The sequence below is a fragment of the Peromyscus californicus genome, unplaced genomic scaffold, assembly GCF_007827085.1.
Source record: "Peromyscus californicus insignis strain IS unplaced genomic scaffold, ASM782708v3 Scaffold_12__1_contigs__length_115047231, whole genome shotgun sequence".
NCBI classification, from domain to species: Eukaryota; Metazoa; Chordata; class Mammalia; order Rodentia; family Cricetidae; genus Peromyscus; species Peromyscus californicus.
This window is the reverse complement of record NW_026294413.1, coordinates 2,194,176-2,221,920: the sequence shown is the minus strand read 5'-3', so window position 1 is coordinate 2,221,920 and position 27,745 is coordinate 2,194,176. Positions and strand designations below refer to the sequence as shown.

Sequence of the window (27,745 nt, the reverse complement as noted above, 5' to 3'; positions counted from 1 at the left end):
GGTGGGGTTTGCTTTAAAAAACTCAGCAAGAAATTGAGAGGGGCATGGGTGCGCCCGATTGGCTAGCGGCGGACCTGCGGCCGCAGAGTGGGCTCCAAGCCAGCTTTCTCAGCATTGGAGGAAAAGGCCTCGGGCGCTCGGGGGTCGGCTCCCTCCGGGTCCTAGCGCGCGTCCCGTCCTCCTCGGCCGGGTCTGGAGTAGCTCGGCCGCGGGACCGGCTCCCTCCTCAACCCACTCATCCGGGGGCGGAGCTTAGGACCCGAGGCTCCTGATTGGCCGTATCCCGGACGCTCCCCTTCCCCGCCCCCTGACAGGGGTGAGAGGTCAGCGGCGGGCAGGCCTGCTGGGTCGACAATGGCGGGGCTGTGGGTCGGGACGGTGGCGCAGGTCGCGGCCAGGCGGCATTGGCGGCGGTCCCCGCAGCAACTGCTGTGGACGCTGAAGGTGAGCAGTGCAGGGCTCTCATGGGCTTGGCTGCCCCGGGCTCCCAGGCGACAGCCGCGGCGCATCCCGGCTCCCCCGGGCCGGATACCGGAGCCAGCTGTGCTGTGCTCACACTTGGTTCTGGCATGAGCCTCCCTGGGAACGCTTGCGCCCGAGGGCACTAGCAGGAGCGGGCCGAGATTTCCTGAGCTCCTCCGGACGGGGTGCTGGAATCCCAGTGTCTGGCGAAGCGGACTTCTCCCGCAGCTTTCGAGACAGCCTGTAAGAGTTCACAGTTCACGTGCTCTTTTGCTGTCTTTGCAGCGACTTTGAAGGGACACTGTGGGGCTGTGAGTTGGCACTAAGTTTGAAAAAAGTGTGCTAAGTCAGAATTGTCAAGAGTCCACAGGTGTGAGTCGAACGCCTGTTTATGGCACCGCTGTACACCGCGTGAGAAAGGCACCCTCTGGGTTTATTTTTCTTTCTAGGCAGTGCTTACCTTGGTTAGAAACACATTTCACTTCCCCGCCGTTCACCTAGGGTGCCATGGTGACACTAACCCAGAGACTGGAGTTTGTGTGAGTCTCCTTTCTCCTTCCACATTATTTGCTAGCATTGACTTACCTAACTTTTAAAGTAGATTTACTAAGTTACTTGAGCAAATTTCTTAAAACGAAGATCCCCCGAAAACCCTTTGAGAACTGTTTGAATGTGCATGGTAAGCCTCCCTCCCCTGTCAGATGTGTAGTGTTGTGCACCTGTAGTCACACCATTGGAAAGCCTGCATGCAGTAGAGGAGGATTGTGAGTTGAAGGCCAGGTTAGGTTACACAGAAGAAACCTGTCTCAAATCCTTCCCTACCTCCCAGGGGTTGGGGTGGTGGGGTTAAAAAGAAAATCTCTACAACGTTTGGTTTATGGTTATTGAAATTTGAGTAGGAAGGCATTTCAGAGATGATCTGCCTCATCTCTTTTTGTTTTTTGTTTTTTGTTGTTTTAGATAGAAGTCTCTCTGTATAGCCCTGGCTGTTTGGGAATGCTCTGTGTAGACCAGACTGGTCTTGAACTCACAGAGATCTACCTGCCTTTGCCTCCTGAGTGTTGTGTGTACCACCATGCCCAGCTCATTTTATTCTTGTTAAGGAAATGGAAACAGGTCCACTTAGGCAGTGTGAGCTGGAAGGTTGTTTCTGATGCCAGCCTCAGAATGCTGGCTCTCACTGTTCTTTGAGTTGCCACACAGCTTTTGTTCTTTAATTTTTATCATCTTGTAATCATTCAATCAATGTTTGCTTTTGCAAGGACTGACATATTTACTTATGAAATGATTTGTAAGCCATACTTTGGAGCCATGCTTCGTATATTTATTCTTTTGTGGGGTTTGTTTTCTTGAGACAGCCTTGTTTTCTTATTCAGCTTAGGTTGGCCTCAGATTTGCTATGTAGTAGAGGGAGATCTTGGGCTCCTGCTCCCACTTTTCAAGTGCTGGCATTATAGGTATGCACCACCACACTAGGTTTGGCTCTTGTGTATTGGATATATGCCTTTTTAGATAATTTTGTAAAACAATCTTTAATAGTGGGCTGGAAAGATGGCTCAGTGGTTAAGGGCACTGACTGTTCTTCCAGAGGACCTGAGTTCAATTCCTAGCACCCACATGGCAGCTAACAACTGTCTGTAACTCCAGTTCCAGGGGACTTGACATCCTCAAACAGACATACATGCAGGCAAAACACAAATGCACATAAAAATAAAAATAAAAATAAAAAAATTATTAAAAAGTATTGAATGCCTCCTGTGTAGGGGATGAATACAGTTCCCAGTGTTTACAAAATTTCCTCCAGTAATGAGGCAATAAGTTTAAAAGTGCTGTTGAGAAGTTTTGGTGCTGAGATAAAAATAAACTGAGTTGACCAAGTCAAGAATATTTTGAGCTCTACACCATAGACAACTATTCTGTCCTCATATTAGGCATATAACACCACTTATAGAAGATGGACTCAAGGCCCACAGTGTTATATGACTTGCTTAAAGTCATACAGCTAGTAAGGGTAGACTTGGAACTTGAAAGCTGTGGCTCCCTAGGAATCAAACTCTGTGCCTGGTACATTTAGGCAGAGCTGCATCGTTGACCTAGATTCCAAGAAGCAGTCAATACTATTAAGTATATTGTGCTACTTAAGTTAAACAACATTTACCTTTGGAAACAAAGATTTCAACAAGGGTCGGTTAGGCGGCTTAGTGGGTAAGGGTGCTTGCTATAAAGCCCTGTTGACCTGGGCTCATACTTAGAACCCACATGAATGTGAAAGGAGAGAACTGACTCCACAGAGCTGTGCTCTGTCCTCCATCATACACACACTCATAATAAAGTAATAAAACAAATTATACAACTGGGGCTTGAGAGATGGTCCAGCCCTTAAAAGCATTTCCAGAGAACCTGGGTTCAATCCCCCAAACCCACATGGCAGCTCTCAACCATTTGGAGTTTTGGCTTTTGAAGGCACCAGATATGCATGTAGTGCACCAAAACATATGTAGACAAAACACTCATACACGTAACATAAAAAATAAAGTAAAATAAAATAAAATCTTAAAAAACTATACAAGTTTGAAGGATGAGGTGACCTTTTTTTCTAGGAAAAGAAAATAGTGTTGTGAGAGAACAGCATGTGTCATGGGCCCATGTCCAGCGGGAACAGCTGAAGGTGTGAGAAAAGTCCACTGAGGCCCTGCAGCGGAGCCTAGATGGTGCTGGAGAGGAATCAGACCACATGGGCTTGTTGATCACATTATGCATCTACTACATAGCAAATCTGAGGCCAGCCTAAACTGAGTAAGAAAACAAGGCTGTCTCAAGAAAACAAACCCCACAAAAGAATAATGCTAATTCCTCAGTGTTTCGAGGAAGATGGAAGGACTGTGATATTTTAGATTCAGGCTGACTGAGGAAAGGGATTTCAGAACTTGGTGTGTCCTATAGAAACTTTAGTTGTGTGTGTATGTGCATATATGTGTTCATGCTTGTGGAGACCCGAGGTCAGTGTCAGGTGTCTTCCCAGTCACTGTCCACCTCCACCTCCCTTTTTATTTTTTTGAGACAGGATGTCCTACTGAATCTGGAGCTCTTTGGTTCAGTTAGACTGGTTAGTCAACAAACCCTGAGGACTTTTGTCTCTGTTTTCTCAGAGCTAGGGATACAGGTGTGCCAGCTTTTTAGGGTATCAGACTCTGCCTTCACGCTTGCATGGCAAGCACTTTCCTGACTGAGTCATCTCCCTAGCTCTCTCCCTTAAACTTTAAAATTGCATTTATTTGTGTGTGTGTGTGTGTGTGTGTGTGCGCGCGCGCGCGCGCGCGCGCTGCGCGCGCGCACGCATGTGCATGCCACAGTGTGGACAACTTTCCGGAGTCAGTTTTCCCCTTCCACAATGTTGTCAGGGTATATGCAGTGAGCTCCTTTTACCCCCTGAGTCATCTCACCTGCCCTTTGTATTTTTTATTTAAGGTGCATGCATTCTTACTTACATGTGTTTATCTGTACAATATGCATGCATGAGGCCTCAGGTCCGAGGGGATGCTGGACCCCTGGTACTGGAGTTAGTCAGTTGTAAGCTGCCATCTGGATGCTGGTGACAGAACCTAGATGCTCTATAAGAGCAGGAAGTGCTCTTAACTACTAAGCCATATCTTTAACCTCCCAACTTTTTTATGAGTTAGGATCTCATATAGGCCAGGCTGGCCTTGAACTCTCTTAGCTGAGGATGACCTTGAACCTCTGATGTTCTGCTTCCTGAGTGCTGGAGTTAGGACTCCAGTGCTCTGCTACATACCACATCTATATGGAGCTAGAGGTTGACCCCAGGGCTTTATATATGCTAGGCATGCACTCAGCCAGCTGAGCTGTATCTTGGATGCTTGGATGTACACGATCTCTCATCTCTCTCTCTCTATATATATCTATATATCTATATCTATATCTATATCTATATTAAATGAAGACAGGGTTTCTCTGTGTAGTCCTGGCTGTCCTGGAACTTGCTCTGTAGACCAAGCTGGCCTCCAACTCAGAGATCCACCTGTTTCTGTCTGTCTCTTTGCTGGGATAAAAGGTGTGCGCCCCCACTGCCCAGTTTTTTGTGTTTTGTTTTTGTTTTTGGCTTTTAATCTTATGGTCTCTTAATATATCAGCTGAGGCTGCATCTTGTCAATGTTGTCATCCTAGCACAGTGTCGTAGAAGGTGCTGAATGTGGGGTGGTAGAGTGCTGCCATAAAGCATTCCTCCTCTGACATTCACCACGTGGGGGAACTGCTCCCTGTCTTCTCTCCATGCTCCCTTTATGTGAACTTGAACTGAGTTCCACCACTCTGTTTGAAGTGGAACCTTTTCAAGATTTTACCCCCTCCCATCTCCCTTTCTACTTCTGTAAACCTTTTGGATGGGAGGCAGATAGCTTACTTTTGACTAGTCTAGGAAATGCAGAACATTCTTCAAGCCAGTTAACAGATATCTTTAGTTTTAGGGTATATGTATTGTCAGTGGCAGCAGGACACTGTTCCCCACTGCTACCTGCAGTCTGAGGAGTTCCCTTATCTTCTAGAGACCTCTACTTAGGTAAAGCTGGAGTCTTGATTATGCTGCAGAAAATAATTTTAGACTGAACCAGACTGAAGCAGAGTTGGAGTTATTAAAAGATATTTTTAACCTATAGATTTAAATGTGGGGGTTGAGAGAAAGAGAGAGAGAGAGAGAGAGAGAGAGAGAGAGAGAGAGAGAGAGAGAGAAAGAGAGAGAGAGAGAGGCAGGCACAAGCCTTCACAAGAACACAAGTGTGGGCTTCCAGAAGGAAAATTGCAATTAATTGTCATTACAGTAATCATATCTTCTGCTTCTGTGGTTCTGAAGTTTATCTCAAAGAGTTGCTAAGGAACCTAAGTGAATTTTGGAATGACTCCTGTGTATTGGATAGGATTACAGCTGATTAGGTATAACCATAAGTCAGATGGGTTGCAGGGGAAGTTAAGATTTTTACTGTAAACAACCTTTTGGTCTTGTTTGAGATTTCCAGAAAATATCTGGGAAAGCAGTAAGGTCATTCCTGAAGGACATACAAGTGCTTTGGATATCGCTCTGTATGCTGTGAATGTATTGCTCTGATTGGTTAATAAATAAAGTGTGATTGGCCAGTAGCCAGGCAGGAAGTATAGGCGGGACAAAGAGAGGGGAGAATTCTGGAAACAGGAAGGCTGAGTCAGGAGTCGCCAGCCAGACACAGAGGAAGCAAGATGTGAAGGCAGAACTGGGAAAAGGTACCAAGCCACGTGACTAAACATAAATAAGAGTTATGGGTTAATTTAAGATGTAAGATCTAGGTAGCAAGAAGCCTGAGCCATTAGGCCATACAGTTTTAATTAATATAAACCTCTGTGTGTTTACTTGGGTCTGAGTGGCTGTGAGCTGGGTGGGACCAGGAAAACTTTCAGTTTACATACAAGTATAGGCCTTAAGTGTGGGTCATTACTTTTTTTTTTGAATCTTTTATGAGCATGGGTATGGGATATTTACTGGGACATGAGCAATTTACCCGTGGCTAGAGTACTGAAGGAAAACTTTCTCTCCCTGTATCATTCAGGGTTCTGTAGAGAAACAACTGATAGAATCTATCTATTTATCTGTCTCTCTACCTACCTACCCACCTAAAGCAGGTTTATTAGAATGACTTATAGACTGGGTCCAGCTAGTCCAATAATGGCTGTTTATCAAGAAGGTCCAGGAATCCAATAGTTGTTCAGTCCATGAGTCTGGATGGCTGAGCTGGTCATCAGTATATACCAGAATCCCAAAGAAGTAGGCTGTAATGCCAGTAAAGGAATGGACTTACCTGAGAGATAGAGAGAAATCAGGGAAAGAGAGCTTCCTTTTCTATGTCCTTTATATAGACTGCTGGCAGAATGAGTAGCCCAGATTAAAGGTACCTATCCACTTGGGTTTTAGTTAATTCCAGATATAATGAAGTTGACAACCAAGAATAGCTATCATACTCTCTCAATAACCTTCACCTGCCAATAACTCCTCACGGGGGTCAGGGTGGGGTTTGGGGGAGTGAGGCCTTCAGTGTTTCTCTTTTGGGGGATGTTGACAACTGGATCTTGTGCAGGTAGTCATAGTTGCTATGAATTCATGATTGTAGTGGTGACACCATGTTCAGAAGACAGGGTTTCACAGCACTGTTCTTCATTTATTTTTCCCGCTCCCCCTTTAGTGATGCTCTCTGAGCCTTTGAAGGGGTTGTAGAGATGTCCCACTTAGGACTGCACACTCAACACTCACTTGTACTTTGACTAGTTATGAACTTCAGCAGTAACTGCAACCACTGAAAACAAGCTTCTCTGAGGCTGAGTGGCTTTCGTCTATGGATGCAGACATAAACATTTAGAAGGCAGTTTGACAAAGTGTCCATTGTTTAATTAAAGTTATTATTTTATTTGGTATGTGTTGATATTTGTCCTGTATGTATGTCTCTGCACCATGTGTGTGCCTTATGACTATGGAGGTCAGTGAGGGCACTGGATCCTCTGGAACTAGAGTTACAGATGGTTGTGAACTGCCATGTGGATGCTTGGGAATTGAGCCCTGGCTGCTCCAGAAGAGCATCCAGGGCTTTTAACCTCTGAGCTTTCTAGTCCAACAAGATGTCCATTTAGAAAAACAACAGTATTAGTCCCACCCAGGGCCTGTAACATTCCCTACTTTAACATTCTATAAAAGGAGTATTATGTCTATGTGGGCAGCCTTCACAGAAAATGTGGTTAATTGTGCTGGAATTATTGATTCTCAGCTGGCAAGAAGTTTCAACCAGAATTCTAAGTTAAGTGCTCCTTGTTCCCATGTCCCCATAATTTGTGTTGTATTTCTATTCTGTCTCATAATGAGTTATATTTAATCTTATTTGTTTTATATATCAACTTTTAAAACACATTCTGTTTAAATACTTGTTTTTTTGTTTTTGGTACATTCAGTGGCTAGAGGTGTTAGTTTTATGGTAATTGCAACAGTTTATTGAGCTTTTATATGCCTTAAATGGTTTTCACTCCCTCCTCCCCCTCTGAGACAAGTCTCTTGAAGGCTAAGCTGACCTCCAACTCTTTGAAGTTAAGTTTGCCCTTGAACTTCTTATCCCCTGGCCTCCACCTTTGGAGTGCTGGGATGACTAGCGTGTCCCACCACGTCTTGTTTTATACAGTATTGGGTAACTAACCCAGTGGCTTGTGCATGCTGGGCTAGCACTCCAACTGTGCTACATACCCAGCACTTTACATATTGTTTTATCCATGTAGCAGCTGGGTCAGAAATACCAGCTTTACACAAAAGGAAACTAAGCTTGAGCTGTTAAGTAATTTAAGGACATAGTTGACTGGGGTAAAGTCCGAACCTTGGACCGTGTGAATCCAAAGCTTTGCTTTTCCAATAATAACTTGTTTGCCATCTGAATTGTGTGATACAGTCATAGTTTGAAAACTTAACCTGTACTTTTGAAATGCATGGTTCACTTCTAATTGTTAGATATGGAGAAAAAAGCTTCAACATGCTGGGCGGTGGTGGCTCATGCATTTAATCCCAGCATTTGGGAGGCAAAGGCAGGTGGATATCAGTGAGTTTGAGTTCTCTGTGTAGCCTTGGCTGTACTGGAATTCACTTCATAGATCAGGCTGACCTTGAATTCAGAGATCCGACTGCCTCTGCCTCCTGGGTGCTGGGATTAAAGTCATGTGCCATAATGCCCTGTAGGCTGGTCATTTGTTCATTTAAGCTTTTTGGCTACCATTTGTTCTTAAATTCAAAACAGAGGAAAAACATGGCAATAGCCCTGTTCTAACTGAAAAGGGAAGTTGTGACATTTTTGATCAAGAGAAAGGAAAAACAATGGCTTTGGGTCTGTGGTTTATCTCTGTATTTATTTTCATTTAAAAATTTTATGAGTATAGGTGTTTTGCCTATATGTATGCATATGCCAGTGGAGGCCAGAAAAGAGCCTCAGATCCCCTGGAACTGGAGTTACAGAGAGTTGTGAGCTGCCATGTGGGTGCTGGGAATGGAACCCTTCTCTGGAAGAGCAGCCAGTGCCTTTAACCACTGAGCCATCTCTCCAGCCCCTTTGTTTGTCTATCTCTTTGTCTCTCTGCCTCTCTGCCCCTCTCCTTCCTTCCTTCCTTCCTTCCTTCCTTCCTTCCTTCCTTCCTTCCTTCCTTCCTTCCTTCTGTCTCTCTCTCTCTCTCTCTCTCTCTCTCTCTCTCTCTCTCTCTCTCTCTCTCTCTCTCTTTCTTTCGGTAAGTGGGTGAACAGGGGACAAGGATGTGAATGGAAATTTTGGGAAGAAAACATGTTTAGACAGAAATACAGGGTTTCATGTAGGTGTCTGTGGTTACAGGCTTACAAGGGTGCAGTGTGTTAGTTAACTCTTCATTACTGATGAGTACCTAAGAGATAAAAAGGAGAGCTGATTCATTTGGTTCCCAGTTGTAGAGGTCTTATTTCATGATTGTGTGGTTCTGTTGCTGTGGGTCTAAGGTGAGGCTGAACTTCATAGTGGGGAACATGAGTTGGGGCAGGACAGTTATCTCATGATGGACAAGAAGCAGAGAGACAGGGGGCCTCAGACAAGATAAAGTCCCCAAGAACCTACCCCTCTTGACCTTCCTTTAGCCAGGCCCCATCTCTGATAATGCTAATGATGCCTTCTCCAGAAGTGCCATCAAATTATGAAGCCATCATTAGAGTCAGAGCTCTCATGATCCAATCACTCTCAAGACCACTTTTGAATGTTGCTGCATTGGTTACCAAGTCTTCAATTCTTGATTCATTTGGGGCATGCTTCAGACCTAATCCATAATACAAGGGAAGTTCCATCCATCTGTCCATCCGTCTATCCGTCCATCCATCCATCCATCCATCCATCCATTGTACCTGTCTTTGCACTTAAAGAATATTTAAAAGTATTTGGTATTTGTGAAGCATCTTTTGAGACTCAGGCATTGTGTGATAGACACTTATAAGACTAGGGAGAAATTGGAGCTGCAGATGTACTTAGTGGTTGAGAACACTTGCTGTTCTTGCCACATACATGGTGACTCACAATACTCTGTAACTCCAGAGGGGATATGAAAGCTTCTTTTGGCTTCTGTGGGCATAGCTTGTATGTAGTGCACTTACATGTATGCTGACACTCACATATACACAGAAAATAAAAACAAATCTTTAAAAATTACAAAGACAGGAAAAAGTAAAATATGTATATCACAGGCACAGAGAGATCAAGGATTAAAAATAAGAGTTGGTGAAAAAGTTTTTAAGTTCATTGGATTTGAGTGAGAAAGAATTCCTCTTCAACAGTGTAAATAGTCAGTGGGCTGAGGCATGGGTGCTTAGCTGCTTCAGCAGCCAGCAGCATGATAAAGTGGCATATGCAAAAATACTCCTGCTTTGAAGATAGTAGATGCTTTGGAATAGTAGAAGCCTCCTGCAGGTTTCACCAGGGTCTCCTCTCCACAAGAATATTAATAGGCCTGATTCAGTGACCACAGCCACTCTGCTTTAAGAGAGGTTATCTGCCCAACAGCATCTACTTAACCTTAGACTACGTTTGTTATTCAGCCAAGGAGTGGTGTTTCAAAATGTCTTACAAAATCTTCCTTGTTGCACCTTTAGATGTTTCACCCTAGATCAACCTCTTCCATACATTGTTTACTTTGGCATGCAAAAGACTATTGCAATGATCTTCTGTTTGCACATTGCTATTATCTGAAGAATCTCTCTAATTATTATTTAAGTTGGCAACAGTTGCCCTATTATGGTGAACCTTGATGGCCAACTTGATTGGATTAAGTCTGCACCTTATATTAATAACCCAGCCTGCCATGTGATGATCTAGGTAACTGACATTTCAGATTGCCAGTATGCCAAGGCAAAAGCTGGGAGATGGGATTGCATTTGGCATAATAAAGGGGTGGGTTTTCCTACTTTGGTTGGAGTAAAGTACATGAGAGGGGATGTTAAGAAATGAGGTTTGAGAGGGAGGCAGGACGAGTCATTTCAGCTCTTATCCACAATTTAATAGTGAGAGTCCTGCTGGGCTTTGGTAGGGCAGGCTTGTAATGTCAACTACTCAGGGAACTGAAGCAGGAGGATCACATTTCAGCCCAACCTGGGCAACTTAATTAAAATCTCGAAAAATAAGAGAACTGAAATGTACAGTGGTAGAGTGCTTGCCTAGCACATACGGGGTCCTGGGCTTGATCACCGCTACCAGACAGACAAATAAATTGGAATCTAAATGGATGGTTTTGAGCAATTAGGTTCACATTTTGAAAAGAGCATGACTGCTGTGTAGGGAATGTCTCAGTGTGAATTCGATGGGGAGAGTGGCAGCAAGGAAGCCCATCAGGAGCCTCCTGAAGTTCAAGTCTGAGGTGGTGGTGATTTGCTTAGAGTAGTAGTGGTAGACTTTTTAAGAACAGTCCAGATTTGGAATATATATTTGGAGCTAAATCCAATAGTACTTGATTTAGACGTGTAGAGACTAGAGCACAACCTAGTGTGTCATTACAGGATTTCATTTGTTTGAAGCTCACTGGTGGCTAGACTGGCTGGCCAGTCAAATATATTTTCAGTGCTTTTATCATACCATTAACAAACCTAATTATAAAAGGAAAAAATGACAACTCTGTCTGTTAGGTATAAAACTGATATTGATTTTTATAGTAGAGAAGGAAATAGTAGACCAGATGGCTGTTCCAATCTATGAGTAAGAAAACTTAATTAATCAGGATAAACAGATCTTGCTCTAAGCCAGGCATGGTGGCACTTGCCTGTAAACTCAGCATCGGGGAGACTACGACAGGAGGACTGCTGTAAGTTCAAGGTCCACTTGAATTACATTGTAATATTAGGGCAGCCAGGGCTACATAACAAGAGCCTGTCTAGTGTCATCTTAGCAGTGCATGGGTGGAATAACCATGTGAATTTGCAAATTTGATATTGGGGTTTTTCATACTGTTTTTAGAATGTCAATGGAACAGCAACAACACCAACAAAACAAAACCCCCAAAACAACTAGCAATTTATGAGGTGACTTGTTACTTTTTTTTTTTTTTTTTAAAGGGGAGATATTTTCCCTCTAGCTGGTTGCTATGAACTTGGCACTTTTTGAAAAGTCTGGTTGTGTGAAAATAGTTCTGTGGAGGTGGGTTGGTGGGGTTCTTTGGACGTGATCTTGTGTAGGGCTTATGATGGGTGGGTGATGGTCAAGAGGAGTGAAAAATGCAGGCTAGAACAGGAAGAAACATTAAGCCAGCAGCCCTCCCTGGCTGGAGACTAGTGTCAGTTTTATCCTCACGGATGATTGTAGAGCATTGGCTTTCAATGTGGCACCATGCCTGGCCAGTGGCACCATGGTCACCTGGAAGCTTGTTGGAAGGCTCATTCTGCAGTTGCAGTTCCCCAGACTTGCAGAAACCAAGTGTCTGGGATGACTCCAGCTATCTCTTATTCAGTGATTTCCAGGTGATTCTGATATAGTCTGCAGTTTGAGAACTACTGCTTGAGAGTAGGGCTGTGAAAGTTGTTATATTGTGTAAGGTGAGTTACAAATGGAGTAAGAACCCGCTGATGTTTGTATTTTAAAAGTTAAAAGAACTGAAATCAATATTAACATTTTTGAGCTGGGAATATGGCTCAGTAGGTAACGTGTCTGTTGTTCGGGCACTAGAAGCTACCTGACATGGTGTGCGACTGTAACCCTAGTGCTGGGTGAGCAAAGCCAGACTAGCCAGTGAGCCCTGGGTTCAATGACATCCTATCCTAAAAATAAGGTGGTGAGGCACTGAAGAAAGAAATCTGACATCAACCTCTGCCTTCCACACACATGTGCTCACATGTGTACGAGCATCTGCATGCATATGTGCAGGCATGTAAACATTCATACACTGTGCATACATTCACACAAAGGAAAAGACTAATTTTTATCATTAAAACATTAAAAATTGAAGCCGAGTGTGGTGGCACATACCTTTAATCCCAGTACTCAGGAGACAGAGGCATGTTGATTTCTGTGAGTTTGAGGCCAGCCTGGTCTACATAGCAAGCTTCAGGCTAGCCAGGGCTACAGAATGAGACAAGAATAATGTAATGATGTTTTTGGCTTCAATTTCAATTGTGGAGTCAGGCATCACCCCTTCTGTGAGGTAGAATTAGTGTTCCCAGCAGTTGAGAGGAAGAAGGTAGGTTTAGAGAGTTGGTTCTCAACCTGTAGGTTGTGACCCCTTTGGCAAACCTCTCTCTAAAAATATTTACATTATGATTTATAGCAGCAGCAAAATTACAGTTATGAAGTAGCAATGAAAATAATTTTGTGGTTGGGGGTCAACACAACATGAGGAACTGTATTAAAGGGTCACAGCGTTAGGAAGGTTGAGATCCAATGGTTTAGAGACTGAAAAGGGCTGAAGAAAGCACACGATTGGTCCTTTCAAAGTTACGAGAGCCAGAACAGTGGAAAAATAGTTAACTGTTAACTCCAGAGTCCTTGGGTTACCTTTTTGTGAAAGGATTGAGTCCAGAGAGCTTCATTATTATGGCAGTTAGAACTGTCCTTCAGAAATGTGGTTGCTTACTTATCAAATCCTGACTTCCAAAAAGATAAAACAATTTTAGCTTGAGTCTTTACTGTGTGACTTTGAATTTTAGCCCTGCTCATTTGGGGCCTGGAACAAAAGCTTAGTCAAAAGAATGGCCTCCTGTGATTTTTATCAGGTAATTGTCTTCAAGATCAAGTGTGTGATTTATTCTTGGACTGTATCTGTATTCAGACTAGTTGCCACCAGGCCCATTTCACAGGCTCAATGTACAGCAAGTGGCTGGCTGCTACATCAGATAGTGTAGCTCTGCAGATTGTGTCACTGAACTGGTTTGACCTTGAGTTAAGGGGACTGACTTTTTGAACACTGGGTTAGTAGTCTGCCTGCAGACTTGGGAGGAAGGAGCTTTCAGGATTGGGAATAGTTACGGGTGGGTGGGTGGGTAGGTGGGTGCTGGAGAGAAGACTCAGTGGTTAAGAGCACTTACTGCTTTTTCAGAGGATGTGGTTTGGTCTCAGGACCCATCTGGTGACTTACAGTCATTTGTAACTCAAGTTTCAGGGATCCTGACACCTCTTCTGAAATCTGAAGGCTCCTGCACACACGTGGTACCTGTATATACATTCAGGCACAAACACGTACACATAAAATTAAGTGAACAGACATTTTAAAAAAAGTGGCCATGATGAGGGAGCAGGTGCGAGTTCTCAATATCAGAGCAGCCAGGGCATGCTTGGTGAGGAGGGTCTGCGTGGCACCTTGGCTGTCTACAGGTGGCCTAGGAGGAATGGCATGGTATGAGTCTAAGAGGGTAGATGAAACTTTTGGTTGGAGTATATAATTTCCTCATGTTCTAGTTAGTGTGGAGGCAGAGCCCAGAGAATCTTGAGATTTGACTATCCTCAAATGTGAGCTGTTCTGCTCAGGATGGGTACTTGGGTGAATGGTCAGGGTATGTCTGAAAGAAGAGCTATGTGTGTTGACAGAGTCTGTCCTCCATTTAGAGAGGTGCATCCCTCAGAAGGTCATGGTGGTCTGTGGAAATGAAGTCAGTCCTTAGCTAGCGCTTCTGAGTCCCCTGGATTAAATTTGGAGGAGAGGACCTTTCTTTAACAAGACATGAAGACATGAAGCATCAGCTTGTATTTCTTATCTTGGCAAGATGTCTTTGTTTCTTTGAATTAGCTTGTCTATAAAATTGTGTTTAATTTTGTGTGCTGTTCACCTGAGTGCTGCTGTAGGTATGTTACATGGCTTTGGTTGGAACCTATCTAGATGAGAATTGTTCAATGAGTAACATCATTCTTATGGCAACTCTTATGTGGCTTGGTATGGTTTTTTGAGGACAAAATGGGCACTTTGAGTTTTTGCATGATATCTTACCTTTGGGGGATACTTAACAGCTTGTAAAGACTCATCTAATCTTTTTAACAAGTCTCTTGGGAACTAGGGAGATAGTGTGACTTATATTTTATGGTTGGAAATTCAGGCCCATAGGAGTGGTTTGTTTCATGTCTTAAAGTTCTGAAGCCATAGAATAGAGCCCATGCCTTGTCTGATGGCCATGTTACATCTGTGTGCCATGCTGTTAACAGGCATTTATTTCTTTCCTAGGAATGAAAAATACAGTTACTCTTTCTGAGGAAGAGAATTAATGGCAGTATGTTACCTTGGAGCACCTTGAGTTTTCTCTTTTTGGCTGTGGTAGTTTTCATAGTTGTTTTAAGTGGAGTTGGATCAGGCCCTCTGAATGGGTGAGACAGTTGATTGGCTTGATCTGTTTGGGAGGCATCCAGGCAGTGGGACCGGGTCCTGTGTTCATTGCATGAGTTGGCTGTTTGAAACCTGGGGCCTATGCAGGGTTGCTTGGCTCGGCCTGGGAGGAGGGGACTGGATCTGCCTGGACTGAGTCTACCAGGTTGATCTCAGTCCGGCAGGAGGCTTTGCCCTGGAGCAGGTGGGAATGAGGGGTGGGCTGGGGGGAAGGGGAGGGGAGCGGGAGTGGGGAGAACAAAGGAATCCGTGACTGATATGTAGAACTGAATTGTATTGTATTGTAAAATAAAATAAAATTAAATTAAAAAAAAGAAAAAAATAAAATATAATTCAAAAAATATAATAAGACCAATAATAAAAAAAAGAAAAATATCAAATGTTAAGTAATTTTGTAGAAAGGTCTGAAGTACCAGAATTTTACTAAAGTTTGTTCCCTACATTTAAAGAAATAATTTTTATATTGTGGTTTTTAGCAAAATTGTGTTTGTCTTAGTTCATTTTCAAACGTTCATGAAGGTCTTGTTGGGGGTGAAGAAGCAGAACCAAACCAGTTCTAACTAGCAGTTTCAGACTGTGAGTGGGAAGGCTTCCACACCTAGGCCTTTGTGTTTTCCTGGGTAGTTCTGCCGCAGTTAATAATTTCTCTCTCTAGTTACCGGCTAACCAGGGTCAGCCATGCTTTTTCAGATGCTGGGCTACATTGTTGTGGGCTACTACTCCACATGTCTACAAACTGTATTTTCTTTCTGTGTGTATCTCTGTCTTACAATACTGGCAAAACACAGTCTCTTAGATCTTATAACCAAATACTTTTAAGTGATAATAAAAAGATTCCCAAAACCATTGTGTTCACTTTACCATTCTGTTACATTTTCTTCTATTAGTTCATGAGTAACTTGTAATTGATTTGGTTAATTCTTGAACTGTGTGGTGTAGGTGTTTTTAAATCTAGTTTTGCATTATTGATCTTTTCCTGAGGGTACACAATACACAGATTTAGCTGGCTCATTCTTCAGAGATTAGCTCCTTAGAGATTTCTGGAGTGTTCACCCGAGGTTTTTATTTTGAGGGTTACCTAGAACAGTGCATGTTCATATTTTCAAAATCATATAAGCTTGTTTGCGTTTTCCGCTTGTTTCCTGTCATAGAGGCTCAGGGGTGACATCACCTTTGCCATCTTGGCTGCTGTGTTCAGTCAGAATTAACTGCATGTTTCCTGCGACTCCTGGTGGCTCTTGGGTACATGGACTGAGTTCTTATTTTGAATAATAGCAGTTCTGGTTAGTGAAGAACCTTGGGGGAAAGAACCTTGAGCTCTTGTTTTCTAGCTGAGAGCAGAAGTGTTTAACTGGGTGGCTTGAGTTTAAAAAACACTGTGGTTGAGCTTGGGCTGGTCCTCAGGTGCCTTCGTTCCTCTTCTGTGTGGTAGGCTGCATGTGGGAACTCCTCATTTTGCATTTTGTCATTGCTATTGTTCCCCCGCCCCCCAGGGAGCTTTTGTTTTAATGAAAAATGGATATTAGATTGTATCATTTAATTACTCTGCTTGGCCACATTTGCTTTCTGTAGAGCTCCCTTCTTACTGTCATAGCTATAACCACTTCTGGGAACTGATCCATGTCCCCAAAATTGATGATTCAGGGTTTTAGAGAAAGCGTTTTCCCATGACCAGTGCTTACTTAGTACTAAGGTTGATAAGCTGGTTTTATTAAAATTCACACAGGAATCATTATAATATGTTCATTATTTCAACTTTCTTCCCTGATAATTTTCTTCTTTTGCTGTTAATACATAGATTTAGTCTGTTGTACTTGGCTGCTAGAGAATATCCAAGTGTATGACTGTATTATGTTTTACTTATCTACTTCATCAGCAGCAAACCTTTTTGTCTATTCTTTTTTTTTTCCCTATCACAATGCATGCTGCACTGGACAGATGGATGTATCATTCCCCATGTAAGCGTGTCAGGTTCTTGGGTATAAATATAAAATACTCAAGAGTAGTAACTAAGTATTGTTGTAGACTATTATTTTAAGGTGTGTTACTTTTGTTTATATTGCATTTGTTTAACTCTGTGAAGCTGTGTTCCTTTGCCTGTCTAAAACACCTGATGGTCTAATAAAGAGCTGAATGGCCAATAGTGAGGCAGGGGAGAGGAATAGGAGGATCTGGCAGGCAGAGAAGAAAAATAGAAGGAGAAATGTAGGAGACAGAGGAGGAGGAGGACATCAGGGGCCAGCCACCCAGTTATACAGCAAGCCAGAGTAAGAGTAAGATTTACAGAAGTAAGAGAATGGGAAAAGCCCAGAGGCAAAAGGTAGATGGGATAAGTTAAGGAAAGCTGGCAAGAAACAAAACAAGCTAAGGCTGAGCATTTTTAATTAAGAATAAGCCTCCGTGTGTGATTTATTTGGGAGCTGCATGGCGGGCCCCCCAAAAGAGTAAAAAACAAACAACAACAAAATATTCTGGAATATAGAAGTTCTTTCCTACTGCAAGGTCTTAAAAACCATTCTCTTAGGAAATTCTTGTCAAAGCTTTGCTTTTTGCAAAGACATTTGGAATTGATAAGAAAGTATCATCATTTATTCCCATTCTCTTAAGTGAACTGTGATACTGAGAATGTTTGTGAATCTCTTAAAAAGTCTCATTTGATTTCTCTCATTAGAAATGAGGTGTACCAATTAATATATTATTTTGTGTACTTTGGATTGACCCCTGGCCCTCATGAATGCTAGGTAAGCACTTGTGGATGCTAGGTAGCCTTGGAGCTACATCCATAACCCCAATATGCTTGATTTGTTAGTGGCTAAAAACATCATGTGAAAAGGTATTTCAAAAGGTGAAATAATAGCACTTGTATCCTGGGGTAACCAACAGCCACCTAATTGGACTAAAGGCCACTCAGTAGGAGAGAAGTCACGCCTACCACTGTGAACTTAGCTAATTACTTGTAGCTAGTGAGGTCATGGGTCTTAGGGGAGAACCTACTGCTGCCCCTTTCCTAAACCAGTAAAATTCCCAGCTGTATTCTAGATCTTATCCTTATACCCATGGAGAAGGCAGTTCTCACATGTGTCAAAGAGGCTTCTTTTAGTGGCAAATGAGGACCATTACAGAAAGCCACAACTGGTCAAGCTGTGGAGATCAACTGCTCTTTGGGTATCTGCCCTCAGTTAAGACATTTACAACACAACCCCTACACTTAAGGTTTAGGGAACACCCAGGAAGAGGAGGCAGGGAGATAAGAGACAGAAGAGAGGGGCATCTGTTGTGAAATAGTTAAGAGAGAGAGCACAAAGTTGGAAAGAAGATGTGGATTTGGGAGGAGCTGCAGGGAGAATGTAATCAAGATAAATTGTATGAAAATTTCAAAAAATTAACCAAATTACCCCCCCCCCCCCCCCCCCGGGGTTTCTCTGTGTAGTCCTGGCTGTCCTGGAATTCACTTGTAGAACAGAGTGGCCTTGTAACCCAGAGATCCACCTGCCTCTGCCTCCTGAGTGCTTAAAGAATTAAAGGCCTGTACCACCATGCCTGGCTAAAATATCATTTTTTTTAAGAGTATGTTGGCACACTGCTGCAGTAGACCATTGTGTGGCTACAGTATTAGGGAGAGCTGGTCAGAATGCCAGCTCTTGTGTTCCATGGATGACGTTGTAGGGGCTGCTGTGGCGCTCACTGTGTATGTGACCCAGAGAGATGGGAGAAATGTCCAGCTGGCTTTTTACTTAAGGCTTTGAGAGCTGGCTGAGGTTCCAGCAGTTTTCTTCTGAGCAAGGGGTTTGTCTTTGTTAAGTTTGCTGTGACATTTAACAACGTTACGTAGCTGTCAACCGAGGGCAGTAGAAGATTGAACTTTTCAGCTCTTTGAAAACTTATTTTCCATTAAAAAGTTATTAGCTCCTTGAAAGTTTAGATGGCTGAATTTTTACCTGAACATGGAGGGGATGGAACTAACTTCAGTATGGAAGATGCCATTGTTTTTATCTTTAAGTTAAAAGTTAAGTTTTCTAGACCCTCTGACCTTTGAAAAATTAGAAACTGGTAGGATTCAACTTTCTGGTGTATAGGATTTGGAGTTATACAGAAGGAAAATGAAATGTGGTCTTGGTCTGTAATATGGACATAATACAGTTAATTTCATCCCCATTTGCATTTCATTCTTTTCTTGGTAGTGTAAAGGCTTTAATTAATAAGCTGCCTCTTTCATGTTTCCTACTTTTACTTCATGTAGAGATTACATTTTGCAGTTTGAGACTTTAGGTTTTAAAAAAGTTGATGTGTTTAACTTCATTTTAAAACATTTCTGTAAAACATTCTGTTTCTTGTGTGAGCATCTTTTTAGACTATTCTAGGAGACAGTACTAACACCTTTTGCTGTTTATGTCCCCCCTTCCATTTTGCACCTAGTTTTACCAGTAACTACTAGATGAGCAGTTTTCTTTTTAAGTTTGTTTTCTGTGTGTGCGTGTGTGTGTGTGTGTGTGTGTGTGTGTGTGTGCGCGCGCGCACGCGCGCGCGCGCGCGCACACATACACATGCAGATAAGAGGGCAGAGCAGGAGTCACTCCTTTCCTTCTGTCACGGGTCCCAGGAATTTAACTCAGGTCTTCAGAATTGCACAGCAGTCACTTTTTATCCCGCAGAGCCATCTTACTGTCCCAATAAATCATTTTCTTAAAACTTGGTTATACAACTTTTCTTTTTTTGACTTTCTGATTTAGACAGTTTGTTGGCTGTGACATAAAAAGACACAAGTGGCAAACAAGGAGTTAGATAAAATCATAAGTAACTTTTTAAAGTTTCAAAGTACATGTCAAAAGTGAAAAGCAAACACAGAATAAGATAAAATAATTGTGGTCATATACCTGATGAAGGGATGAGTCTAGAATATGTTGAGAACCCTTATAACACAATAATGAATGAAAATCCAATTTGAGCCTGGTGGTGCATCCATTAATCCCAGCACTTGGGAGGCAGAGGCAGTTGGATCTCTGAGTTTGAAGCTAGCATGTTCTACAGAGTGAGTTCCAGGATAGCCAGGACTACATAGAGAAACCCTGTCTTGAAAAACAAACAGAAAAAGAAAAGCCAGTTTGAATAATGGACATAGAATTTAAATAAACATTCCTATAAAGAGAGCATAAAATGACACAAAGCATATGAAAGATACTTGTACAAGATTTTTTTTTTTTTTTTTTTCGGTTTTTCGAGACAAAGTTTCTTTGTGTAGCTTTGGAACCTGTCCTGGCTCTTGCTCTGTAGACCAGGCTGGCCTCGAACTCACAGAGATCCGCCTGCCTATGCCTCCGAGTGCTGTGATTAAAGGCGTGCGCCACCACCGCCCAGCAAGATTTTTTAAAGACATTCAGCTGTACGTAATATTGTTCACCTTTAATTCTAGTACTCAGGAGGTAGAGGCAGGCTGATCTCTGAGAGTTTGAGGCCAACCTGGTCTACTCTGAGAGTTCCAGGCCAGCCAGGGCTGCACAGTAAGCCTCTGACTCAATAAAAAAAACCAAAAACCAAACCCAAACCAATAATAAAGACATCCAGTTAGAGGCATAGTCAGACCCCATACTATGTGTGTTACAATTTTTATTTCTCATTTTCTTAATGTCTTAAGGCATTAAGATATACTTTCTCCAGAAATAGTTACAATATAAGAAGTGAACTTGATTATTTTTGGATTTTTATCCATCAAATCCCTTTGTGCCAGGAAAAAAGTCATGACTTATCAAATAAAACATTTTTTTTAGTTACTAGTCATTGTTAGAATTGAGAAGTGGAAGTGTCTTAAAGCCACAGTACTCAGGGCCTTGAGAATGTTAGATGGATGCTCTACCTCCGAAATGCACACCTAGTCCTTGTTTGAAATTCTGTAAAGTTCTCTGTAGTTTGTGACACACTGTCAGTCTGCAGGATCAGAAAGACTGGAGGTTTCCTTGGCCCATTACTGTTACTGCTGTACTGTTCAGAGGCTGCCTCTGATGGGTCACCACTCCTCTCTCCTATTTCCTGTTTCCTTCTCACACCTTTGGTTCCTCTCACATGTCTACATTTCTGGTTTCCCTTTGGTAACTAAGTTATATTCTTAGCACTGCATATATAGACTGAAAATCTTAGGTAGAAGCAAACTGGAAGAAGTACTCTGAATAAAGGTAAAACCCACAAGAATTTAATTGCTTTCACTTTTTTCTATTTTTTAATAGCATGTTCCAGGCTATTCACAGCAGTGCCTAGTGGAGTGCCGAAGTCTCAGTTCTATAGAATATGATCCTAAAGAAAAAGTAAGTATTTTAAAAACACTCTCAATAGCTAAGTTAGAACTTTCTTGTTGCCATATGTTGTTTAATGGACTGATTGAATTTTATTGATGTTGTAATTATTTATCATATTGCGGAAGTATCACAGGCTTCTTCTTTTTTTTTTTTTTTTTTAAACATGTGTGTGCATGTACATGTCCCTGTGGAGGTCAGAGGAAGGCATCTGGTGTCTCGCTCTATATTCTCTAACTTAACTCCCTTGAGATAGGGTCTCTCACTGAACTTGCAATTAGGCCTGCAGCAAGCCCCAGGGATCCTGTCTGTACTTCTCACTGAGATGGTCTTACAGGCACCAAGGGCCAAGCCCCAGGGATCCTGTTTCTCCTTCTCATTGTGCTGCTGTTACAGGCATCCGAGTGGCCACACCCAGGTGTTTTTTTGGTTGTTAGAGATTTGAACTCAGGTCTTCAAGTTTGCACACGGTGCTTTACCAACTTTAGCCCCTGATTTCGTCCTTATTCAACATTTTATTAGTGGTTCATATCAGTTCAAAATTAAGGTAGGAGAAATTTATTTCTTAGTTAAAAATGCATCTATTTGTTTAAATATCCATGGTTAAGTATTTGTACTTATTTGCTTGTTTAAGACATGGTCTGATTATGTAGCCCAGGGTGGCCTCAGACTTACAATCCTTCTCCTTTAGCCTTCTCAGTGATGGAATTACAGGTGTGTGCAACCATGCTTGTCCCTACAAATACTTTTTAAGCTTTAATATGTCAACTTGTTTCATGTATGTTTATTAAAATAAGGACTTAATTTGATGGTACTTTGTTTGGATGAGAGCAGGAAGTTTGAGTGGCCCCATGTTAGTGTGGGCCAGCATCATATTAGGGTGTGTTTTTATAAGCTTGATCTCAGATGGCATTTATGGACAATGAAGAGCACCTGCATTGTAATACCCTCCTTATGTCAATCATGGTGTTCTCTGATATTAATGCTATATAGAATTTGGGCCTTCTGAATTTCCCTTGCCTGACATGCTGTACTGCTGCTCAGAAGCACCTAGTGACTGACGCTGTCTAGAATTCTGCTTTCACTCCTCCGTGGAGTGCACAGGAGACGTGACAAGCTCATTCCTTCTCATGGTCTCTGAATGGAGAGATGTGCTAGTGGTGGTCTAGAGTCCGGGTAGCGATTGGTGAAGCACAAAGAACAGAAGGAAAGAAGGAAAGGCATAGAGAGGATGGTTAAGAAGAGCTTTGGGAAACTTTGTACTATCATTAGTGCAGCTACAGAGCAGCCCACAGGAGTCCCTACCTCTTCTGGTACCCAGAAGCCCCTCTGCCTTTGAGGATTCCGGCTCCTGGGTTTGGGTTGTGCTTTTGTGTTTTTCTTCAGAGCACTGCTTTAGCTGTGGCTCTACATGGAGCATAAAGTCTTTGTTCCTTCAGTGGCATTGAGTCCTTTCCTCACCTGTTGTTTTAGTCTCATAGAGTCCGATGTTTTAGCAAATGAATAGACCAAACTAAAAATCCCTTGTAGCTTTTTAGGACAACCCTCTTTCTTTAGTGTGGGGGACCTTCCCACTTTCCCCAGGGTACTCTTGAGGATAGAGGGATAAGAAAATATCAGGTAGAATGAGAGACCTAGTTGAGGAGAAGAAAGACAGAAACACAGGATAGCTTCAGGAGGACCTGGGTCAATACCCAATGGCCCAGAACTTTATTCAAAAGGGCTTTTTTAAAACAATGCCAAGAGGCGAGGCAAAAGACCTCCCCCTTGCTAGATACAGCCAAGTGTAGATCCTTCCAAACACCTGTTAACCATGCCCATGGTCAAATCATTTCCTTATGCAGCCCAGTTGGGTAAAACAAGCTCAGACTCTCTGACTCTGAGTAATTTGGGCCTCTACACTTTAGCATGGCTGCCTTTATATATGCTATTGGTGCTACTACTTTGCTGTACCCAGTATCCTGGACACAGCTTTAGCATAACACTTAGTGCAGTTGGTTGTGATTGTGCTGTGCTGTCCACTTATCAGTTGGTGCTGATAAGTGTTGATGCAGAGGGGGAGTTCAAAGTTAGCTTACTCCTATGTGGTATATTCTTGAAGAGGACTATCTGGAAGAATATCTTCACAGCATGGTTGCCTTGGGGGCAGGAACCAGGGCGCATCTTCAGTGCTTTAGAATTTATGAGGGCGCTGGAGGGCTGGCTCAGCTGTTAAGAGCACTTATTGCTATTTCAGAGGACTCAGGTTCAGTTCCCTGCATCCCAGAACCATCTGTGACTCCACTTGCAGGGGATCTGAAACCCTCTTCTGACATCTATAGCCACCAGGCACACACATGCATATACATACACATACAGTCAGAGAAAACATTCATACACATAAAAATAAATAAACTTTAAAACATTTTTTAGGGCGTCTATGTGTCTGATTTATTTAAAGGAAAATTTATTGCTGGAAGGTTGATGTGATGATCTGTATTGAATTTGTACAGTGCTTGAGTATAGATAATGTGTCAAATGCAAATATTGATTTTCACAGTTGTCTTGCTGGTTGGGCAGTTTGGCATGAGTGCTATAGGAATGAATACCAGTTACTAGAGCTAATGCTTTTTGAGAGTGTACTTACCTCCAGGCTACTGTGTCATCCTCACAAGCTCCAGCTTAGGTGCTTCCTCGATCCTTGCTCTGCTTACTAGGAATCCAGGGTAGGAGAACGTGTGGAATTGTTTTTCACCCTGGGCAGCTTGGCTCCAGACTGGCTTGGAGTCACCATTGAACAGGAAGTAAAAGGGACTTTTACAGTGTCTTTATGATTTGATAATACTTTATAATACATATTTGTGCCAATAGTTGCTTGGCTTGTAGCTAACAGCACTGATGCTGGCACTTCTGCCAGATGCAACGTGTTTAATGCTAGTTAAAACCTGACTGTTTCAAGCGCATCCCACGTGTAAGTGTAGTTTTCTTTAGAAATACATACTGTTTAACAGGACTTTATTGTGACCATTTGGACAAAGAAAGAGAGATGACCTCACAATATCAGGCCTGGGTGAAAGTAGATTATTTTAAGTGTCTATATGATCAAGACTGACTGGCTCAGAGTTTCATTAAGTTAGGAGTTTATCAGTTTTTAAGGCAGCAAGCATGGTCTCAGGCTGCCTAGTAGAATAAGCCATGTGTGTTTATAAAAGTTAAATCAAAACTTTTGAAGTCTTTCCAGTTTTGAGATTTTAAGCTTTCCATGTCTTTCCTAAGATTCATGAATACCCTCTATTTTATTTTTATTTTATGTGTATGAGTGTTTACCTGCATGTATGTCTGTGTACCACATTGTGCCTGGTACTGAAGGAAGTCAGAAAAGGATGTTGGGTTCCCTGGCACTGGAGTTAGAGGTGGTTGTAAGCTGCCATGTGAGTGCTGAGAACTGAGAACAGCAAGTGCAGGCTGGAGAGGTGGCTCACAGGTTAAGAGCACTGGCTGTTCTTCCAGAGGTCCTGAATTCAGTTCCCAGCAACCACATGGTGGTTCACAACCATCTGTAATGAGCTCTGGTGCCCTCTTCTAGCCTGCAGGGATACATTCAGGGAGAACATTGCATACATAATAAATAAATAAATAAATAAATAAATAAATAAATAAATAAATAAATATTAAAAAAGAAAAACAACAAGTGCTGGGAGTTGAATCTAGGACCTTGTAATATGGTAGATATGTTTCTCTGGCAGTCAGAACAGTTTAGTTATGAATAAATTAACCTAGTCAATTGATGCTTTAACCAATTGTTATAGGGCTTATGAACTTAATTGCTTTCTGGTTGTAAATGAACATATTATTTGTAGTACGTAATATTACTCTAGAGAGTAAATGTTTACTTGGAACATATTTATTGTTAATTGTGGAAAATCTTGGGTTTTTTTTCTTTTGGTCCCAAAGTAAGAGTAACAATTTTCTTTTTTGTCTTTTGTCAGACTTTTGATAAAATTCTCATTGCTAACAGAGGAGAAATTGCATGTAGGGTGAGTAGAATTTGAATTATTTTCTGTTTTTCTCTGAAATGGATTAAAGTCCCTTTGCATATGGATTTTTGTTAATAGATGACATGTTTTGACTAGGTTATTAAAACTTGCAAGAAGATGGGCATCAAGACAGTGGCCATTCACAGTGATGTTGACGCCAGTTCTGTGAGTATATTTTTACTTAGTTTCAATCAGGACTTAATTTGGATCCATTAGGATAGAAGTGAAAGATACTTGCTTTATTTTTCCTTCACTTGCAAAAGGTGCATTCAGTTTTTCAAACTATTTAATTGTTCACTGTTAGCACAAATACAATGGAAGTATTATAATGTCTTAATTATTCCTCTCCATCCCCCTACCCTAAGCTTCAGACTAAGGTTGCCAGGCTTATTGCTGGTCAACAAATAGATTAAAACCAAGCTCGAGAAAGTTAGGTTGGAAGATGAATGGACTGTTTACACAGTGCTGCTGACGAGCATCTCCCCAGCATAGCTCCAGTGTCACTAAGGGAATGCTGTCATTGTCTAACCCTTCCTAAAGGCATTAATGCGGTTAGCTGGAAGTTTGATAAATGAGAGATAGGCTGATGCTAATTGGATCTGAACAAAAGAAGGTATAGCATAAAGCAGTGAATGATATGTAATTTTATGTGGTTTTTTTTTAAACACAGCAGGCATTTTCTAGCAGTAATAAACTATGAATGACTAGAAAGAAATCCCATGGGAAAGAATGCAGAGTATTAGAACTTTATGGACTGAGTATGTGTAGCTGTACTTTTAAGTCACCGGTTTTTGTCCTCTTGCTCTATTTTTGAGAATGTCACTTTTATAGTTTAGTAATTAATTTAGTAAAAAGATCTTTAAAGTGTGATGATTTTTAAAAATGTGTTCTATTTGAAACTTACTCATTTTGTCTTATTGTAACTTCCTTTTCAAAAATCTGGATGAAAGAATTGCAAACTGGTTTGTTGAAAATAAATGTTAACTGCATAATTTATTTGATGGTTGTATTTAAAATGTCTTTTAATGAAAAGCAGTTAAATTGGTTTTGCATATATAGTTTGACTTGAAAAAAGTTGAACCTAGATTCTTTGCTAATTTTTAAAAAATTATCTTTGAAGATTTCAGTAGTAGGAATTTTCATTCCTCATGAGGTAATAATGAGATAATGTGAGAACTGCTACTTTATTATTTTTCAAAGATTTACTTTATATATATATATATATATATATATATATATATATGTATTTGCTTGCATATATGTTTGTGTACCACCCATATGCAGTGTCCCTTCATGGCAGAAGATGACATCAGAATCCCTGGAACTGGAGTTACAGATGGGTATGAACTATGATGTGGGTTCTGAGAACTGAACCTGGGTTCTCTGTAAGAGCAGCAAGCTAGCTCTCTACCATGCTCAATGCATTCTTCAAAATTGTCTGAGACAGGGTCTCATGTAGCTTAGGTTGGACTCAACTCTGTAACTGAAGATAGTCTTGAACTTCTGATCCTCTTGTCTCCAACACCCAAGTGCTGAGATTACAGGCATGTGCCCCATCCCAGTTTATTGCATGCTGGGGATCAAACGCAGGGCTTTGTACATGCTAGCCAAACACCTATCACCTGAACTGCATATATTCCCTTGCGTTCTTTGTGAGGTAGAAACTGACTGGAAGCAGCCCTGAGGCTGCTCTCTGTTGGTGAGATTCTGGTTACATCCAGGGAGTGAGGCCCAGGCAGGCTGCAGAAAGTGCTGCAACAGGAAGTGGCCAGAGCAGAAGAAAATAAAACAGGGACTTGGGAATTTGATTTTAGATTTTATCCTGAGAAAGCACGTTAATGTTTTTTGAAAAGATTGTCAATAATGGTTTATTAAGAGGAGAGAGTCAGTGCAGGACTGTCCACTGGGGGTTTAATTGTGTTGTATCTGTAGATAATCCCAACTTTGTAAGTCCCCAGTCCTTCACTTGTTTAGGTGGCTTTCATTCCTTTCAATGGCATCTTGTAGTGTGAGAATGTAAGTTCTGTGCTTAACTTTGGTACCTTTATTCTGAAATAACTTTTTTTCATGCAAGTATCTATGCCATTTTATTTTTTTATCCTAAAGTAAATGTAGAGAGAGAGAGAGAGAGATACAATTGATTTTTGTTTGATTTTGTATCCTGTAACCAAGCTGAGCTTTTTGTCTGTATTTGGAAGACACTGTTTTGTAGTTTTTCCTATCTTTGGTCGGTATTAGAATAACTTAGCAGGCCGGGTGTGGTGGTGCACCCCTTTAATTCTGGCATTTGGAAGGCTGAGGCAGGTGGAGTGCTGTGAGTTCAAGGCCAGCCTGGTTTATAGAGCAAGTTCCAAGACAGCCAGGGCTACACAGAGAACATGAAAAACAAAACCAACCAAAACAAAACAAAAAATTGAATATTTTATCCTCATGGATTGAAAAGTCTTTTCTATTTTGTAGGGAACACATGTAAAGAGTTGGCATTCTTTAAGTGTTTGTACAATTCATCCGTGAGGACTGAATTTGGCTTCTCTGTGGGTATTTGTTTTTTGGTTTCGGATTCTCCATTGTTATTTTTTAGTCAATATTTGAATTTGTGTATGTCTAGGAATCTGT

The 27,745-nt window shown here is 41.7% G+C and overlaps 1 protein-coding gene across 2 annotated transcripts in view; it reads left to right on the top strand.

The window, feature by feature from the left end:
- The first annotated feature begins 240 nt into the window (after nucleotides 1-240).
- The window catches only part of Pcca (propionyl-CoA carboxylase subunit alpha), a 359,494-nt gene continuing 331,989 nt past the window's right edge, over nucleotides 241-27,745 (top strand). For both annotated transcript variants that reach the window (XM_052732382.1, XM_052732381.1), the window contains exons 1-4: nucleotides 241-444; nucleotides 21,048-21,125; nucleotides 25,082-25,129; nucleotides 25,226-25,294. In XM_052732382.1, the coding sequence (XP_052588342.1) occupies nucleotides 355-444; nucleotides 21,048-21,125; nucleotides 25,082-25,129; nucleotides 25,226-25,294 (285 nt within the window). In that variant the 5' untranslated portion in view covers nucleotides 241-354. The remainder of the gene's footprint in view (nucleotides 445-21,047; nucleotides 21,126-25,081; nucleotides 25,130-25,225; nucleotides 25,295-27,745) is intronic.